The sequence below is a fragment of the Oncorhynchus keta genome, chromosome 35, assembly GCF_023373465.1.
Source record: "Oncorhynchus keta strain PuntledgeMale-10-30-2019 chromosome 35, Oket_V2, whole genome shotgun sequence".
Taxonomy (NCBI): Eukaryota; Metazoa; Chordata; class Actinopteri; order Salmoniformes; family Salmonidae; genus Oncorhynchus; species Oncorhynchus keta.
Genome location: NC_068455.1, coordinates 75,436,360 through 75,453,017, shown reverse-complemented (window position 1 = coordinate 75,453,017; position 16,658 = coordinate 75,436,360). Strand labels below are relative to the sequence as shown.

The window sequence follows — 16,658 nt, the reverse complement described above, 5'->3', positions numbered from 1 at the left end:
AACAGACAGAGACAAGAGGAAACAGACAGAGACAAGAGGAAACAGACAGAGACAAGAGGAAACAGACAGAGAGACAAGAGGAAACAGACAGAGAGACAAGAGGAAACAGAGACAAGAGGAAACAGACAGAGACTAAAGGAAACAGACAGAGAGACAAGAGGAAACAGACAGAGACTAGAGGAAACAGAGACAAGAGGAAACAGACAGAGACTAAAGGAAACAGACAGAGAGACAAGAGGAAACAGACAGAGAGACAAGAGAAAACAGACAGAGAGACAAGAGGAAACTACTACCTGGACTAGCTCTCTGTCCATGACTAGGTGTAGTAATCTCTCCCTGTAGTCCAGGTGGTAACAACAGGTGGAGTTGTTCCTTCTTCCCGCCCTGGTCATGAAGCCACGCCTTCAACACCATCTCCATGGCAATCACACTGTTCTCTACATGCTGCAGGTCGATCTCTGTACCTAACATCAGATTGGCTGGGGGAGGGAGGGTGACGGGGGGGAGAGAAAGGGGTGAATATGGAGATGGGGGAGAGAAAGAGAGAGAGGGGTGAATATGGAGACGGGGGAGAGAAAGAGAGAGAGGGGTGGAGATGGGGGTGAGAAAGAGAGAGAGGGGTGAATATGGAGATGGGGGAGAGAAAGAGAGAGAGGGATGGAGATGGGGGAGAGAAAGAGAGAGAGGGATGGAGATGGGGGAGAGAAAGAGAGAGAGGGGTGAATATGGAGATGGGGGAGAGAAAGAGAGAGGGGTGAATATGGAGATGGGGGAGAGAAAGAGAGAGAGGGGTGGAGATAGGGGGGAGAGAGGGATGGAGATGGGGGAGAGAAAGAGAGAGAGGGATGGAGATGGGGGGAGAGAAAGAGAGAGAGGGGTGAATATGGAGATGGGGGAGAGAAAGAGAGAGAGGGATGGAGATGGGGGGAGAGAAAGAGAGAGAGGGATGGAGATGGGGGAGAGAAAGAGAGAGAGGGATGGAGATGGGGGGAGAGAAAAAGAGAGAGGGATGGAGATGGGGGAGAGAAAAAGAGAGAGGGGTGAATATGGAGATGGGGGAGAGAAAGAGAGATGAATATGGAGACAGGGGAGAGAAAGAGAGAGGGATGGAGACAGGGGGAGAGAAAGAGAGAGAGGGGTGGAGATGGGGGGAGAGAAAGAGAGAGAGGGGTGGAGAGTGGGGGAAAGAGAGAGAGGGATGGAGACAGGGGAGAGAAAGAGAGAGGGGGGTGGATATGGAGATGGGGGAGAGAAAGAGAGAGGGGTGGAGATGGGGGGAGAGAAAGAGAGAGAGGTGAATATGAGGATGGGGGAGAGAAAGAGAGAGAGGGGTGGAGATGGGGGCGAGAGAAAGAGAGAGAGGGGTGAATATGGAGATGGGGGAGAGAAAGAGAGAGAGGGATGGAGATGGGGGGAGAGAAAGAGAGAGAGGGATGGAGACGGGGGAGAGAAAGAGAGAGAGGGGTGAATATGTAGATGGGGGGAGAGAAAGAGAGAGAGGGATGGAGACTGGGGGAGAGAAAGAGAGAGGGATGGAGACAGGGGGAGAGAAAGAGAGAGAGGGGTGAATATGGAGATGGGGGAGAGAAAGAGAGAGAGGGGTGGAGACAGGGGGAGAGAAAGAGAGAGAGGGATGGAGATGGGGGAGAGAAAGAGAGAGAGGGGTGAATATGGAGATGGGGGGAGAGAAAGAGAGAGAGGGGTGAATATGGAGATGGGGGGAGAGAAAGAGAGAGAGGGATGAATATGGAGATGGGGGGAGAGAAAGAGAGAGAGGGGAGAATATGGAGATGGGGGGAGAGAAAGAGAGAGAGGGGTGAATATGGAGATGGGGGAGAGAAAGAGAGAGATGAATATGGAGACAGGGGGAGCAAAAAGAGAGAGAGGGATGGAGACAGGGGGAGAGAAAGAGACAGAGGGATGGAGACGGAGGGAGAGAAAGAGAGAGAGGGATGGAGACGGGGGGAGAGAAAGAGAGAGAGGGATGGAGATGGGGGGAGAAAAGAGAGAGAGGATGGAGATGGGGGGAGAGAAAGAGAGAGAGGGATGGAGATGGGGGAGAGAAAGAGAGAGAGGGATGGAGATGGGGGGAGAGAAAGAGAGAGAGGGATGGAGATGGGGGAGAGAAGAGAGGATGGAGAGGGGAGAAGATGGAGGGATGGGGGGAGAGAAAGAGAGAGAGGGATGGAGATGGGGGAGAGAAAGAGAGAGAGGGATGGAGATGGGGGGAGAGAAAGAGAGAGAGGGATGGAGATGGGGGAGAGAAAGAGAGAGGGATGGAGATGGGGGAGAGAAAGAGAGAGAGGGATGGAGATGGGGGAGAGAAAGAGAGAGAGGGATGGAGATGGGGGAGAAAGAAAGAGGGATGGAGATGGGGGAGAAAGAGAGAGAGGGATGGAGATGGGGAGAGAAAGAGAGAGAGGGATGGAGATGGGGGAGAGAAAGAGAGAGAGGGGTGAATATGGAGATGGGGGAGAGAAAGAGAGAGAGGGAATATGGAGATGGGGGAGAGAAGAGAGAGAGGGGGATGGAGATGGGGGAGAGAAAGAGAGAGGGGTGAATATGGAGATGGGGGGAGGAAAGAGAAAGAGAGATGAATATGGAGACGGGGGGAGAAAAAGAGACAGAGGGATGGAGACGGGGGGAGAGAAAGAGAGAGAGGATGGAGACGGGGGAGAGAGAAAGAGAGAGAATATGGAGATGGGGAGAGAAAGAGAGAGAGGGATGGAGATGGGGAGAGAAAGAGAGAGAGGGATGGAGATGGGGAGAGAAAGAGAGAGAGGGATGGAGATGGGGAGAGAAAGAGAGAGGGATGGAGATGGGGGAGAGAAAGAGAGATGAGGGATGGAGATGGGGGAGAGAAAGACAGAGGGATGGAGATGGGGGAGAAAGAGAGAGAGGGATGGAGATGGGGGGAGAAAGAGAGAGAGGGGGATGGAGATGGGGGAGAGAAAGAGGAGAGGGATGGAGATGGGGAGAGAGAGGGATGGAGATGGGGGAGAGAAAGAGAGAGAGGGGTGAATATGGAGATGGGGGAGACAGGGGAAGAGAAGAGAGATGAATATGGAGACAGGGGAGAGAAAGAGAGAGAGGGATGAATATGGAGATGGGGGAGAGAGAGAGAGGGGTGAATATGGAGATGGGGGAGAGAAAAGAGAGAGAGGTGAATATGGAGATGGGGGAGAGAAAGAGAGAGAGAGGGATGGAGATGGGGTAGAGAAAGAGAGATGAATATGGAGACGGGGGAGAGAAAGAGAGAGGGATGGAGATGGGGGGGGAGAGAAAGAGAGAGAGGGATGGAGATGGGGGGAGAGAAAGAGAGAGAATATGGAGATGGGGGAGAGAAAGACAGAGGGGTGGAGATGGGGGAGAGAAAGACAGAGGGGTGGAGATGGGGAGAGAAAGAGAGAGGGATGGAGATGGGGAGAGAAAGAGAGAGGGATGGAGATGGGGGGGAGAGAAAAAGAGAGATGAATATGGAGATGGGGGAGAGAAAGACAGAGGGGTGGAGATGGGGGGGAGAGAAAGAGAGAGAGGGATGGAGATGGGGGAGAGAAAGAGAGAGAGGGATGGAGATGGGGAGAGAAAGAGAGAGAGGGATGGAGATGGGGAGAGAAAGAGAGAGAGGGATGGAGATGGGGAGAGAAAGAGAGAGGGATGGAGATGGGGGGAGAGAAAGAGAGAGAGGGATGGAGATGGGGGGAGAGAAAGAGAGAGAGGGATGGAGATGAGGGGTGAATATGGAGATGGGGGGGAGAGAGAGGGATGGAGAGGGGGATGAAAGAGAGAGAGGGATGGGGGAGAGAAAGAGAGAGAGGGATGGAGATGGGGGAGAGAAAGAGATGAATATGGAGACGGGGAGAGAGAAAGAGAGAGAGGGATGGAGACGGGGAGAGAAGAAAGAGAGAGAGGGATGGAGATGGGAGAGAGGGATGGAGACTGGGGGAGAGAAAGAGAGAGAGGGATGGAGATGGGGGAGAGAAAGAGAGAGAGGGATGGAGATGGGGGAGAGAAAGAGAGAGAGGGATGGAGATGGGGGAGAGAAAGAGAGAGAGGGATGGAGATGGGGGAGAGAAAGAGAGAGAGGGATGGAGATGGGGGAGAGAAAGAGAGAGAGGGATGGAGATGGGGGAGAGAAAGAGAGAGAGGGATGGAGATGGGGGGAGAGAAAGAGAGATCAATATGGAGACAGGGGAGAGAAAGAGAGGGGGATAGAGACAGGGGGAGAGAAAGAGAGAGAGGGGTGAATATGGAGATGGGGGAGAGAAAAAGAGAGAGAGGGATGGAGATGTGGGAGAGAAAGAGAGAGAGAGAGGGATGGAGATGGGGGAGAGAAAGAGAGATGAATATGGAGACGGGGGAGAGAAAGAGAGGGATGGAGACAGGGGGAGAGAAAGAGAGAGGGGTGGATATGGAGATGGGGGGAGAGAAAGAGAGAGGGGGAAATATGGAGATGGGGGAGAGAAAGAAAGAGAGGGGGGAGGGATGAATAGAACAATAGATAGAGAACAGTATCTCCTGCAGGTCGTTTTCAGGGCTCTGTTTAAAGCAGATTTAGCACTTGCATCGCCTAACAACTAGAGGGCAGTAAAGCCCAGCTTTTGCAGCCCAAACAGGGATTTTGAGAAAACCAGGGAATTTATTGAAAGTTCCAGGAATTTCGCAACCCTGAGCCGGATTACATGAGTTGAGTTAGCCAACAGATCTTGAGTTGAGTTAGCCAACAGAGCATGAGTTGAGTTAGCCAACAGAGCATGAGTTGAGTTAGCCAACAGATCTTGAGTTGAGTTAGCCAACAGAGCATGAGTTGAGTTAGCCAACAGAGCATGAGTTGAGTTAGCCAACAGAGCATGAGTTGAGTTAGCCAACAGAGCATGAGTTGAGTTAGCCAACAGAGCATGAGTTGAGTTAGCCAACAGAGCATGAGTTGAGTTAGCCAACAGATCATGAGTTGAGTTAGCCAACAGAGCATGAGTTGAGTTAGTCAACAGAGCATGAGTTGAGTTAGCCAACAGAGCATGAGTTGAGTTAGCCAACAGAGCATGAGTTGAGTTAGCCAACAGAGCATGAGTTGAGTTAGCCAACAGAGCATGAGTTGAGTTAGCCAACAGAGCATGAGTTGAGTTAGCCAACAGAGCATGAGTTGAGTTAGCCAACAGAGCATGAGTTGAGTTAGCCAACAGAGCATGAGTTGAGTTAGCCAACAGAGCACGAGTTGAGTTAGCCAACAGAGCACGAGTTGAGTTAGCCAACAGATCACGAGTTGAGTTAGCCAACAGAGCACGAGTTGAGTTAGCCAACAGAGCATGAGTTGAGTTAGCCAACAGAGCATGAGTTGAGTTAGCCAACAGAGCATGAGTTGAGTTAGCCAACAGAGCACGAGTTGAGTTAGCCAACAGATCACGAGTTGAGTTAGTCAACAGAGCATGAGTTGAGTTAGCCAACAGATCATGAGTTGAGTTAGCCAACAGATCATGAGTTGAGTTAGCCAACAGATCATGAGTTGAGTTAGCCAACAGATCATGAGTTGAGTTAGCCAACAGATCATGAGTTGAGTTAGCCAACAGATCATGAGTTGAGTTAGTCAACAGAGCATGAGTTGAGTTAGCCAACAGAGGGTTCAGAGATCACCATGGAGATGATCATACAGGATATAGTGTACTATAGAGAATGGCCAACAGACGTACACTGAAGAGTCTCCAAAAGACTGACCTACATTACGGCCAAGAAACCACAACGGAACACGACACAACGCGGAGTGCCTGGATACAGCCCTTAGCCAGGGTATACTGGCCATATACCGCAAACCTCCCGAGGTGCCTTATTGCTATTATAAACTTGTTACCAATGTAAACAGAGCAGTAAAAATACATGTTTTGTCATACCCGTGGTATACGTTCTGATATACCACGGCTGTCAGCCAATCAGCATTCAGGGCTCGAACCACCCAGTTTATAATAGCCATTTAGTACTAGGCAGTGTCTTCCATCCTGTCAAACAGCACTCTATTCCCGACATAGTGCTGTGCTCCTCTAGCTGAAAGCAGTGCACTACATAGGACATAAGATGCAGTTTGAGACTGATATTCTGTAGAGAGCAATACCCAGGTACATACATACATGTCTGTAAGTTCTCCCGTCCAATTTCCCTTTTCTCTCGTTCAGTTCCCCATTCTGGTTTCTCTTCCCCCTTCTCTCTCTCCCTATCTCTGCCCCCTTCTCTCTCTCCCCTCCCTATCTCTCTCCCCCCTCCCCCCTTCTCTCTCTCCCCCCTTTCTCTCTCCTCCTCCCTATCTCTGCCCCCCTTCTCTCTCTCCTCCCTATCTCCCCCTTCTCTCTCTCCTCCCCCTTCTCTCTCTCCTCCTCCCTATCTCATCCCTCCTCTCTCTCCTCCTCCCTATCTCTGCCCCCCCTTCTCTCTCTCCTCCTCCCTATCTCTGCCCTCTCCCTATCTCTTCCCCTCCTCTCTCTGCCTCTCCCTATCTCTGCCCCCTTCTCTCTCTCTCCTCCTCCCTATCTCTGCCCCCCCTTCTCTCTCTCCTCCTCCCTATCTCTGCCTCTCCCTATCTCTGCCCCCCTTCTCTCTCTCTCCTCCTCCCTATCTCTGCCCCCTTCTCTCTCTCCTCCTCCCTATCCTGCCTCTCCCTATCTCTTCCCCTCCTCTCTCTGCCTCTCCCTATCTCTGCCCCCCCTTCTCTCTCTCCTCCTCCCTATCTCTGCCTCTCCCTATCTCTGCCCCCCCTTCTCTCTCTCTCCTCCTCCCTATCTCTGCCCCCCCTTCTCTCTCTCCTCCTCCCTATCTCTGCCTCTCCCTATCTCTTCCCCTCCTCTCTCTGCCTCTCTCTCTCTCTCCCCCTTCTCTCTCTCTCCTCCTCCCTATCTCTGCCCCCCTCTCTCTCTCCCCCTCCTTCTCTCTCTCCCCTCCCTATCTCTGCCCCCCCCTCTCTCTCTCCTCCTCCCTATCTCTGCCCCCCTTCTCTCTCTCTCCCCTCCCTATCTCTGCCCCCCCCTTCTCTCTCTCTCTCTTCCATGTATTCTCTACAGAGAGGCATTCAATATTTAGGTGTGTGTGTGTGTGTTAGGGACTTCGCCTGCTACGACACTGATTGACGAGCTACCATAATGTATCTGCACTCAGTGCTCCACACACACACACACACACACACACACACACACACACACACACACACACACACACACACACACACACACACACACACACACACACACACACACACACACCTACCTTACTCAGGGCAACAGGAAAGTATGGGCTAGAGATCATATGAGAAATCCCTATGCGTGTTTCTGGCCCAAAAGAAGTACACTGTCATTGACTAATGTGACTCTCCCGACCCGATCGACAAGTCTAATAGCCTTCTGAAACGTCTGTGTGTGTCTCTTCTAATGATAGTCTACAAGAGCCCTGTGAGAGCCCTAATGTATAGAATAGGGGATACTGGTGGAATCTTAAATAGTACCCTTTAGTAGTGCACTACTTTTAACCAGGGGCTCTATAGGGAATAGGGCGGCAAAAATAGGGAACAGGGTGCCAGATTTGGGACACGAGCAGGGTGCCAAAAATAGGGAACAGGGTGCCAGATTTGGGACATGAGCAAGGTGTCAAAAATAGGGAACAGGGTGCCAGATTTGGGAAACTAGCAGGGTGCCAAAAATAGGGAACAGGGTGCCAGATTTGGGACACGAGCAAGGTGCCAAAAATAGGGAACAGGGTGCCAGATTTGGGACACGAGCAGGGTGCCAAAAATTGGGAACAGGGTGCCAGATTTGGGACACGAACAAGGTGCCAAAAATAGGGAACAGGGTGCCATATTTGGGACACGAGCAGGGTGCCAAAAATTGGGAACAGGGTGCCAGATTTGGGACACGAGCAGGGTGCCAAAAATTGGGAACAGGGTGCCAGATTTGGGACACGAACAAGGTGCCAAAAATAGGGGAACAGGGTGCCAGATTTGGGACACGAGCAAGGTGCCAAAAATAGGGAACAGGGTGCCAGATTTGGGACACGAGAAGGGTGCCAAAAATAGGGAACAGGGTGCCAGATTTGGGACACGAGCAGGGTGCCAAAAATTGGGAACAGGGTGCCAGATTTGGGACACGAACAAGGTGCCAAAAATAGGGAACAGGGTGCCATATTTGGGACACGAGCAGGGTGCCAAAAATTGGGAACAGGGTGCCAGATTTGGGACACGAGCAAGGTGCCATTTGAGATGCAAGCCTATGTCGTTGACCCTCCCTACGGATTCACACACGTCGGATATCCCTTCGAAAGCGCTCCTCTTGTCAGGATCAACCGTGACAGAGGTGCTGACTGGAGGACACACACATACTATATTATATGTACCCACACGTCTGACGGGCTACGTCCCTAATGGCACCCGAGTCCTGCACTAGCAGGGTCTATAGGGCTGTGGTCAAAAAGAAGTGTCCTTTATAGAAGGGTAGGGCGCCAGCTGGGATACATCACAGGAATCTGATTCGTCTCTGTTTGCTCTTTAGGGGTTAAATGGGTTGTGCCCAGATTGCTGAATAGGCACTACCGCAAACAAATAGATGTCTGTGAAAAGGGCTGCATAAATGTATCGACAACTGATTGATTGATGATTGATAAGCAACATCTTTATTGAACCACAACGACGCAATAACAACAGGAGGTTCCCAATACTGCCTGTCATCACTTCTGTTATGTACTAGGCCTAATCAATACAGTTAAAGATCAATAGGCATGATCTACAATTAGTACACCTGTGTGTGGTGTGTGTGTGTGTGTGTGTGTGTGTGTGTGTGTGTGTGTGTGTGTGTGTGTGTGTGTGTGTGTGTGTGTGTGTGTGTGTGTGCACGTGCGTGCGTGTGGGTGATGGCAAGTGTAGAGGATGTAGAGAGGATGACAAGGATGTAGAGAATGTAGAGAGGATGTAGAGAGGATGAAAAGGATGTAGAGAGGATGTAGAGAGGATGTAGAGAGGATGAAGAGTGGATGTAGAGAATGAAGAGGATGTAGATAATGTAGAGAGGATGTAGAGGATGAAGAGAGGATGTAGAGGATGAAGAGAGGATGTAGAGAGGATGTAGAGAGGATGTAGAGAGGATGTAGAGAGGATGAAAATGATGTAGAGAATGTAGAGAGGATGTAGAGAGCATGTAGAGAGGATAAAGAGAGGATGTAGAGAATGAAGAGGATGTAGATAATGTAGAGAAGATAGAGAGGATATAGAGAGGATGTAGAGGATGTAGAGGATGTAGAGGATGTAGAGAGGATACAGAGAGGATGTAGAGAGGATGAAGAGAGGATGAAGAGAGGATGTAGAGAGGATGTAGAGAGGATGAAGAGAGGATGAAGAGAGGATGTAGAGCGGATGTAGAGGATGAAGAGAGGATGGAGAGGATGTAGAGGATGAAGAGAGGATGTAGAGGATGAAGAGAGGATGTAGAGAGGATAAAGAGAGGATGTAGAGAATGAAGAGGATGTAGATAATGTAGAGAGGATGAAGAGAGGATGTAGAGGATGTAGAGAGGATGTAGAGGATGTAGAGGATGAAGATGATGTAGATAATGTAGAGAGGATGTAGAGGATGTAGAGAGGATGAAGAGAGGATGTAGAGGATGTAGAGAGGATGAAGAGGATGTAGAGAGGATGAAGATGATGTAGAGAGGATGTAGAGGATGTAGAGGATACAGAGAGGATGTAGAGAATGAAGAGGATGTAGATCATGTAGAGAGGATGTAGAGGATGTAGAGAGGATGTAGAGGATGTAGAGAGGATGAAGAGAGGATGTAGAGATTGAAGAGGATGTAGATAATGTAGAAAGGATGTAGAGGATGAAGAGAGGATGGAGAGGATCTAGAGAGGATGAAAAGGATGTAGAGAGGATGTAGAGGATGAAGAGGATGTAGAGAGGATGTAGAGAGGATACAGAGAGGATGTAGAGAATGAAGAGGATGTAGATAATGTAGAGAAGATGTAGAGGATGAAGAGAGGATGTAGAGAGGATGTAGAGAGGATGAAGAGAGGATGTAGAGAGGATGTAGAGGATGTAGAGAGGATGTAGAGGATGTAGAGAGGATGAAGAGAGGATGTAGAGATTGAAGAGGATGTAGATAATGTAGAGAGGATGTAGAGGATGAAGAGAGGATGGAGAGGATGTAGAGGATGAAGAGAGGATGTAGAGGATGTAGAGGATGAAGAGAGGATGTAGAGAGGATAAAGAGAGGATGTAGCGAATGAAGAGGATGTAGATAATGTAAAGAGGATGTAGAGGATGAAGAGAGGATGTAGAGGATGAAGATGATGTAGATAATGTAGAGAGGATGTAGAGGATGTAGAGAGGATGAAGAGAGGATGTAGAGGATGTAGAGGATGTAGAGAGGATGAAGAGGATGTAGAGGATGTAGAGAATACAGAGAGGATGTAGAGAATGAAGAGGATGTAGATAATGTAGAGAAGATGTAGAGGATGTAGAGAGGATGTAGAGAGGATGAAGAGAGGATGTAGAGATTGAAGAGGATGTAGATAATGTAGAGAGGATGTAGAGGATGTAGAGGATGAAGAGAGGATGTAGAGAGGATGAAAATGATGTAGAGAATGTAGAGAGGATGAAGAGAGGATGTAGAGAGGATGTAGAGGATGTAGAGAGGATAAAGAGAGGATGTAGAGAATGAAGAGGATGTAGATAATGTAGAGAAGATGTAGAGGATGTAGAGAGGATGAAGAGAGGATGTAGAGAATGAAGAGGATGTAGATAATGTAGAGCGGATGTAGAGGATGAAGGGAGGATGTAGAGGATGTAGAGAGGATGAAGAGAGGATGTAGAGATTGAAGAGGATGTAGATAATGTAGAGAGGATGTAGAGGATGAAGAGAGGATGGAGAGGATGTAGAGGATGAAGAGAGGATGTAGAGGATGAAGAGAGGATGTAGAGAGGATAAAGAGAGGATGTAGAGAATGAAGAGGATGTAGATAATGTAGAGAGGATGAAGAGAGGATGTAGAGGATGTAGAGAGGATGTAGAGGATGTAGAGGATGAATATGATGTAGATAATGTAGAGAGGATGTAGAGGATGTAGAGAGGATGAAGAGAGGATGTAGAGGATGTAGAGAGGATGAAGAGGATGAAGATGATGTAGAGAGGATGTAGAGGATGTAGAGAGGATACAGAGAGGATGTAGAGAATGAAGAGGATGTAGATAATGTAGAGAGGATGTAGAGGATGTAGAGAGGATGTAGAGGATGTAGAGAGGATGAAGAGAGGATGTAGAGATTGAAGAGGATGTAGATAATGTAGAAAGGATGTAGAGGATGAAGAGAGGATGGAGAGGATCTAGAGAGGATGAAAAGGATGTAGAGAGGATGTAGAGGATGAAGAGGATGTAGAGAGGATGTAGAGAGGATACAGAGAGGATGTAGAGAATGAAGAGGATGTAGATAATGTAGAGAAGATGTAGAGGATGAAGAGAGGATGAAGAGAGGATGTAGAGAGGATGAAGAGAGGATGTAGAGAGGATGTAGAGGATGTAGAGAGGATGTAGAGGATGTAGAGAGGATGAAGAGAGGATGTAGAGATTGAAGAGGATGTAGATAATGTAGAGAGGATGTAGAGGATGAAGAGAGGATGGAGAGGATGTAGAGGATGAAGAGAGGATGTAGAGGATGTAGAGAGGATAAAGAGAGGATGTAGCGAATGAAGAGGATGTAGATAATGTAGAGAGGATGTAGAGGATGAAGAGAGGATGTAGAGGATGAAGATGATGTAGATAATGTAGAGAGGATGTAGAGAGGATGAAGAGAGGATGTAGAGGATGTAGAGAGGATGAAGAGGATGTAGAGGATGTAGAGGATGTAGAGAGGATGAAGAGAGGATGTAGAGAGGATGTAGAGAATACAGAGAGGATGTAGAGAATGAAGAGGATGTAGATAATGTAGAGAAGATGTAGAGGATGTAGAGAGGATGTAGAGAGGATGAAGAGAGGATGTAGAGATTGAAGAGGATGTAGATAATGTAGAGAGGATGTAGAGGATGTAGAGGATGAAGAGAGGATGTAGAGAGGATGAAAATGATGTAGAGAATGTAGAGAGGATGAAGAGAGGATGTAGAGAGGATGTAGAGGATGTAGAGAGGATAAAGAGAGGATGTAGAGAATGAAGAGGATGTAGATAATGTAGAGAAGATGTAGAGGATGTAGAGAGGATGAAGAGAGGATGTAGAGAATGAAGAGGAGGTAGATAATGTAGAGCGGATGTAGAGGATGAAGGGAGGATGTAGAGGATGTAGAGAGGATGTAGAGGATGTAGAGAGGATGAAGAGAGGATGTAGAGATTGAAGAGGATGTAGATAATGTAGAGAGGATGTAGAGGATGAAGAGAGGATGGAGAGGATGTAGAGGATGAAGAGAGGATGTAGAGGATGAAGAGAGGATGTAGAGAGGATAAAGAGAGGATGTAGACAATGAAGATGTAGATAATGTAGAGAGGATGAAGAGAGGATGTAGAGGATGTAGAGAGGATGTAGAGGATGTAGAGGATGAAGATGATGTAGATAATGTAGAGAGGATGTAGAGGATGTAGAGAGGATGAAGAGAGGATGTAGAGGATGTAGAGAGGATGAAGAGGATGTAGAGAGGATGAAGATGATGTAGAGAATGTAGAGAGGATGAAGAGAGGATGTAGAGAGGATGTAGAGGGTGTAGAGAGGATAAAGAGAGGATGTAGAGAGGATACAGAGAGGATGTAGAGAATGAAGAGGATGTAGATAATGTAGAGAAGATGTAGAGGATGTAGAGAGGATGTAGAGATTGAAGAGGATGTAGATAATGTAGAGAGGATGTAGAGGATGTAGAGGATGAAGAGAGGATGTAGAGAGGATGAAAATGATGTAGAGAATGTAGAGAGGATGAAGAGAGGATGTAGAGGATGTAGAGAGGATAAAGAGAGGATGTAGAGAATGAAGAGGATGTAGATAATGTAGAGTAGATGTAGAGGATGTAGAGAGGATGAAGAGAGGATGTAGAGAATGAAGAGGATGTAGATAATGTAGAGCGGATGTAGAGGATGAAGGGAGGATGTAGAGAGGATGTAGAGGCTGTAGAGAGGATGTAGAGGATGTAGAGGATGAAGAGATGATGTAGAGGATGAAGAGATGATGTAGAGGATGTAAAGAGGATGAAGAGGATGTAGAGGATGAAGAGAGGATGTAGAGGATGTAGAGTGGATGAAGAGGATGTAGAGAGGATGTAGAGGATGAAGAGGGTGAAGAGAGGATGAAGAGGATGTAGAGGATGTAGAGAGGATGTAGAGAGGATGAAGAGGATGTAGAGAGGATGTAGAGGATGAAGAGAGGATGTAGAGAGGATGTAGAGAGGATGTAGAGGATGAAGAGAGGATGTAGAGGATGAAGAGGATGTAGAGAGGATGTAGAGAGGATGTGGAGGATGTAGAGAGGATAAAGAGGATGAAGAGAGGATGTAGAGAGGATGTAGAGGATGTAGAGAGGATGTAGAGGATGAAGAGAGGATGTAGAGGATGAAGAGGATGTAGAGAGGATGTAGAGGATGAAGAGAGGATGTAGAGGATGAAGAGGATGAAGAGAGGATGTCGAGAGGATGTCGAGAGGATGAAGAGGATGTAGAGGATGAAGAGAGGATGTAGAGAGGATGTAGAGGATGTAGAGAGGATGAAGAGAGGATGTAGAGGATGTAGAGAGGATGAAGATGATGTAGATAATGTAGAGAGGATGTAGAGGATGTAGAGAGGATGAAGAGAGGATGTAGAGGATGTAGAGAGGATGAAGAGGATGTAGAGGATGTAGAGGATGTAGAGAGGATGAAGAGAGGATGTAGAGAGGATGTAGAGAATACAGAGAGGATGTAGAGAATGAAGAGGATGTAGATAATGTAGAGAAGATGTAGAGGATGTAGAGAGGATGTAGAGAGGATGAAGAGAGGATGTAGAGATTGAAGAGGATGTAGATAATGTAGAGAGGATGTAGAGGATGTAGAGGATGAAGAGAGGATGTAGAGAGGATGAAAATGATGTAGAGAATGTAGAGAGGATGAAGAGAGGATGTAGAGAGGATGTAGAGAGGATAAAGAGAGGATGTAGAGAATGAAGAGGATGTAGATAATGTAGAGAAGATGTAGAGGATGTAGAGAGGATGAAGAGAGGATGTAGAGAATGAAGAGGATGTAGATAATGTAGAGCGGATGTAGAGGATGAAGGGAGGATGTAGAGGATGTAGAGAGGATGTAGAGGATGTAGAGAGGATGAAGAGAGGATGTAGAGATTGAAGAGGATGTAGATAATGTAGAGAGGATGTAGAGGATGAAGAGAGGATGGAGAGGATGTAGAGGATGAAGAGAGGATGTAGAGGATGAAGAGAGGATGTAGAGAGGATAAAGAGAGGATGTAGACAATGAAGAGGATGTAGATAATGTAGAGAGGATGAAGAGAGGATGTAGAGGATGTAGAGGATGAAGATGATGTAGATAATGTAGAGAGGATGTAGAGGATGTAGAGAGGATGAAGAGAGGATGTAGAGGATGTAGAGAGGATGAAGAGGATGTAGAGAGGATGAAGATGATGTAGAGAGGATGTAGAGGATGTAGAGAGGATACAGAGAGGATGTAGAGAATGAAGAGGATGTAGATAATGTAGAGAGGATGTAGAGGATGTAGAGAGGATGTAGAGGATGTAGAGAGGATGAAGAGAGGATGTAGAGATTGAAGAGGATGTAGATAATGTAGAAAGGATGTAGAGGATGAAGAGGATGAAGAGAGGATGTAGAGAGGATGAAAATGATGTAGAGAATGTAGAGAGGATGAAGAGAGGATGTAGAGAGGATGTATAGGATGTAGAGAGGATAAAGAGAGGATGTAGAGAGGATACAGAGAGGATGTAGAGAATGAAGAGGATGTAGATAATGTAGAGAAGATGTAGAGGATGTAGAGAGGATGAAGAGAGGATGTAGAGATTGAAGAGGATGTAGATAATGTAGAGAGGATGTAGAGGATGTAGAGGATGAAGAGAGGATGTAGAGAGGATGAAAATGATGTAGAGAATGTAGAGAGGATGAAGAGAGGATGTAGAGGATGTAGAGAGGATAAAAGAGGATGTAGAGAATGAAGAGGATGTAGATAATGTAGAGTAGATGTAGAGGATGTAGAGAGGATGAAGAGAGGATGTAGAGAATGAAGAGGATGTAGATAATGTAGAGCGGATGTAGAGGATGAAGGGAGGATGTAGAGAGGATGTAGAGGATGTAGAGAGGATGTAGAGGATGTAGAGGATGAAGAGATGATGTAGAGGATGAAGAGATGATGTAGAGGATGTAAAGAGGATGAAGAGGATGTAGAGGATGAAGAGAGGATGTAGAGGATGTAGAGTGGATGAAGAGGATGTAGAGAGGATGTAGAGGATGAAGAGGATGAAGAGAGGATGAAGAGGATGTAGAGGATGTAGAGAGGATGTAGAGAGGATGAAGAGGATGTAGAGAGGATGTAGAGGATGAAGAGAGGATGTAGAGAGGATGTAGAGAGGATGTAGAGGATGAAGAGGATGAAGAGAGGATGAAGAGGATGTAGAGGATGTAGAGAGGATGTAGAGAGGATGAAGAGGATGTAGAGAGGATGTAGAGGATGAAGAGAGGATGTAGAGAGGATGTAGAGGATGAAGAGGATGTAGAGAGGATGTAGAGGATGAAGAGGATGAAGAGAGGATGAAGAGGATGTAGAGGATGTAGAGAGGATGTAGAGAGGATGAAGAGGATGTAGAGAGGATGTAGAGGATGAAGAGAGGATGTAGAGAGGATGTAGAGAGGATGTAGAGGATGAAGAGAGGATGTAGAGGATGTAGAGAGGATGTAGAGAGGATGTAGAGAGGATGTGGAGGATGTAGAGAGGATAAAGAGGATGAAGAGAGGATGTAGAGAGGATGTAGAGGATGTAGAGAGGATGTAGAGAGGATGTAGAGGATGAAGAGAGGATGTAGAGGATGAAGAGGATGTAGAGAGGATGTAGAGGATGAAGAGAGGATGTAGAGGATGAAGAGGATGAAGAGAGGATGTCGAGAGGATGTAGAGGATGAAGAGAGGATGTAGAGAGGATGTAGAGAGGATGTAGAGGATGTAGAGAGGATGAAGAGAGGATGTAGAGGATGTAGAGAGGATGAAGAGGCTGTAGAGAGGATGTAGAGAGGATGTAGAGGATGTAGAGAAGATGAAAAGGATGTAGAGAGGATGAAGAGAGGATGTAGAGAGGATGTAGAGGATGTAGAGAGGATACAGAGAGGATGTAGAGAATGAAGAGGATGTAGATAATGTAGAGAAGATGTAGAGGATGTAGAGAGGATGTAGAGGATGTAGAGAGGATGTAGAGAGGATGAAGAGAGGATGTAGAGATTGAAGAGGATGTAGATAATGTAGAAAGGATGTAGAGGATGAAGAGAGGATGGAGAGGATGTAGAGAGGATGTAGAGAGGATGTAGAGAGGATGTAGAGAGGATGTGGAGGATGTAGAGAGGATAAAGAGGATGAAGAGAGGATGTAGAGAGGATGTAGAGGATGTAGAGGATGTAGAGAGGATGTAGAGAGGATGTAGAGGATGAAGAGAGGATGTAGAGGATGAAGAGGATGTAGATAATGTAGAGAG

At 47.2% G+C, this 16,658-nt stretch overlaps 1 protein-coding gene across 1 annotated transcript in view; it reads right to left on the bottom strand.

Annotated features, from left to right (window-relative positions):
- m1ap (meiosis 1 associated protein) overlaps positions 1 to 16,658 on the bottom strand; it is a 72,471-nt gene that overhangs the window by 14,577 nt on the left and 41,236 nt on the right. The window contains exon 6 of the mRNA XM_052495703.1: positions 294 to 479. Coding sequence (XP_052351663.1) covers positions 294 to 479 — 186 coding nt within the window. The remainder of the gene's footprint in view (positions 1 to 293; positions 480 to 16,658) is intronic.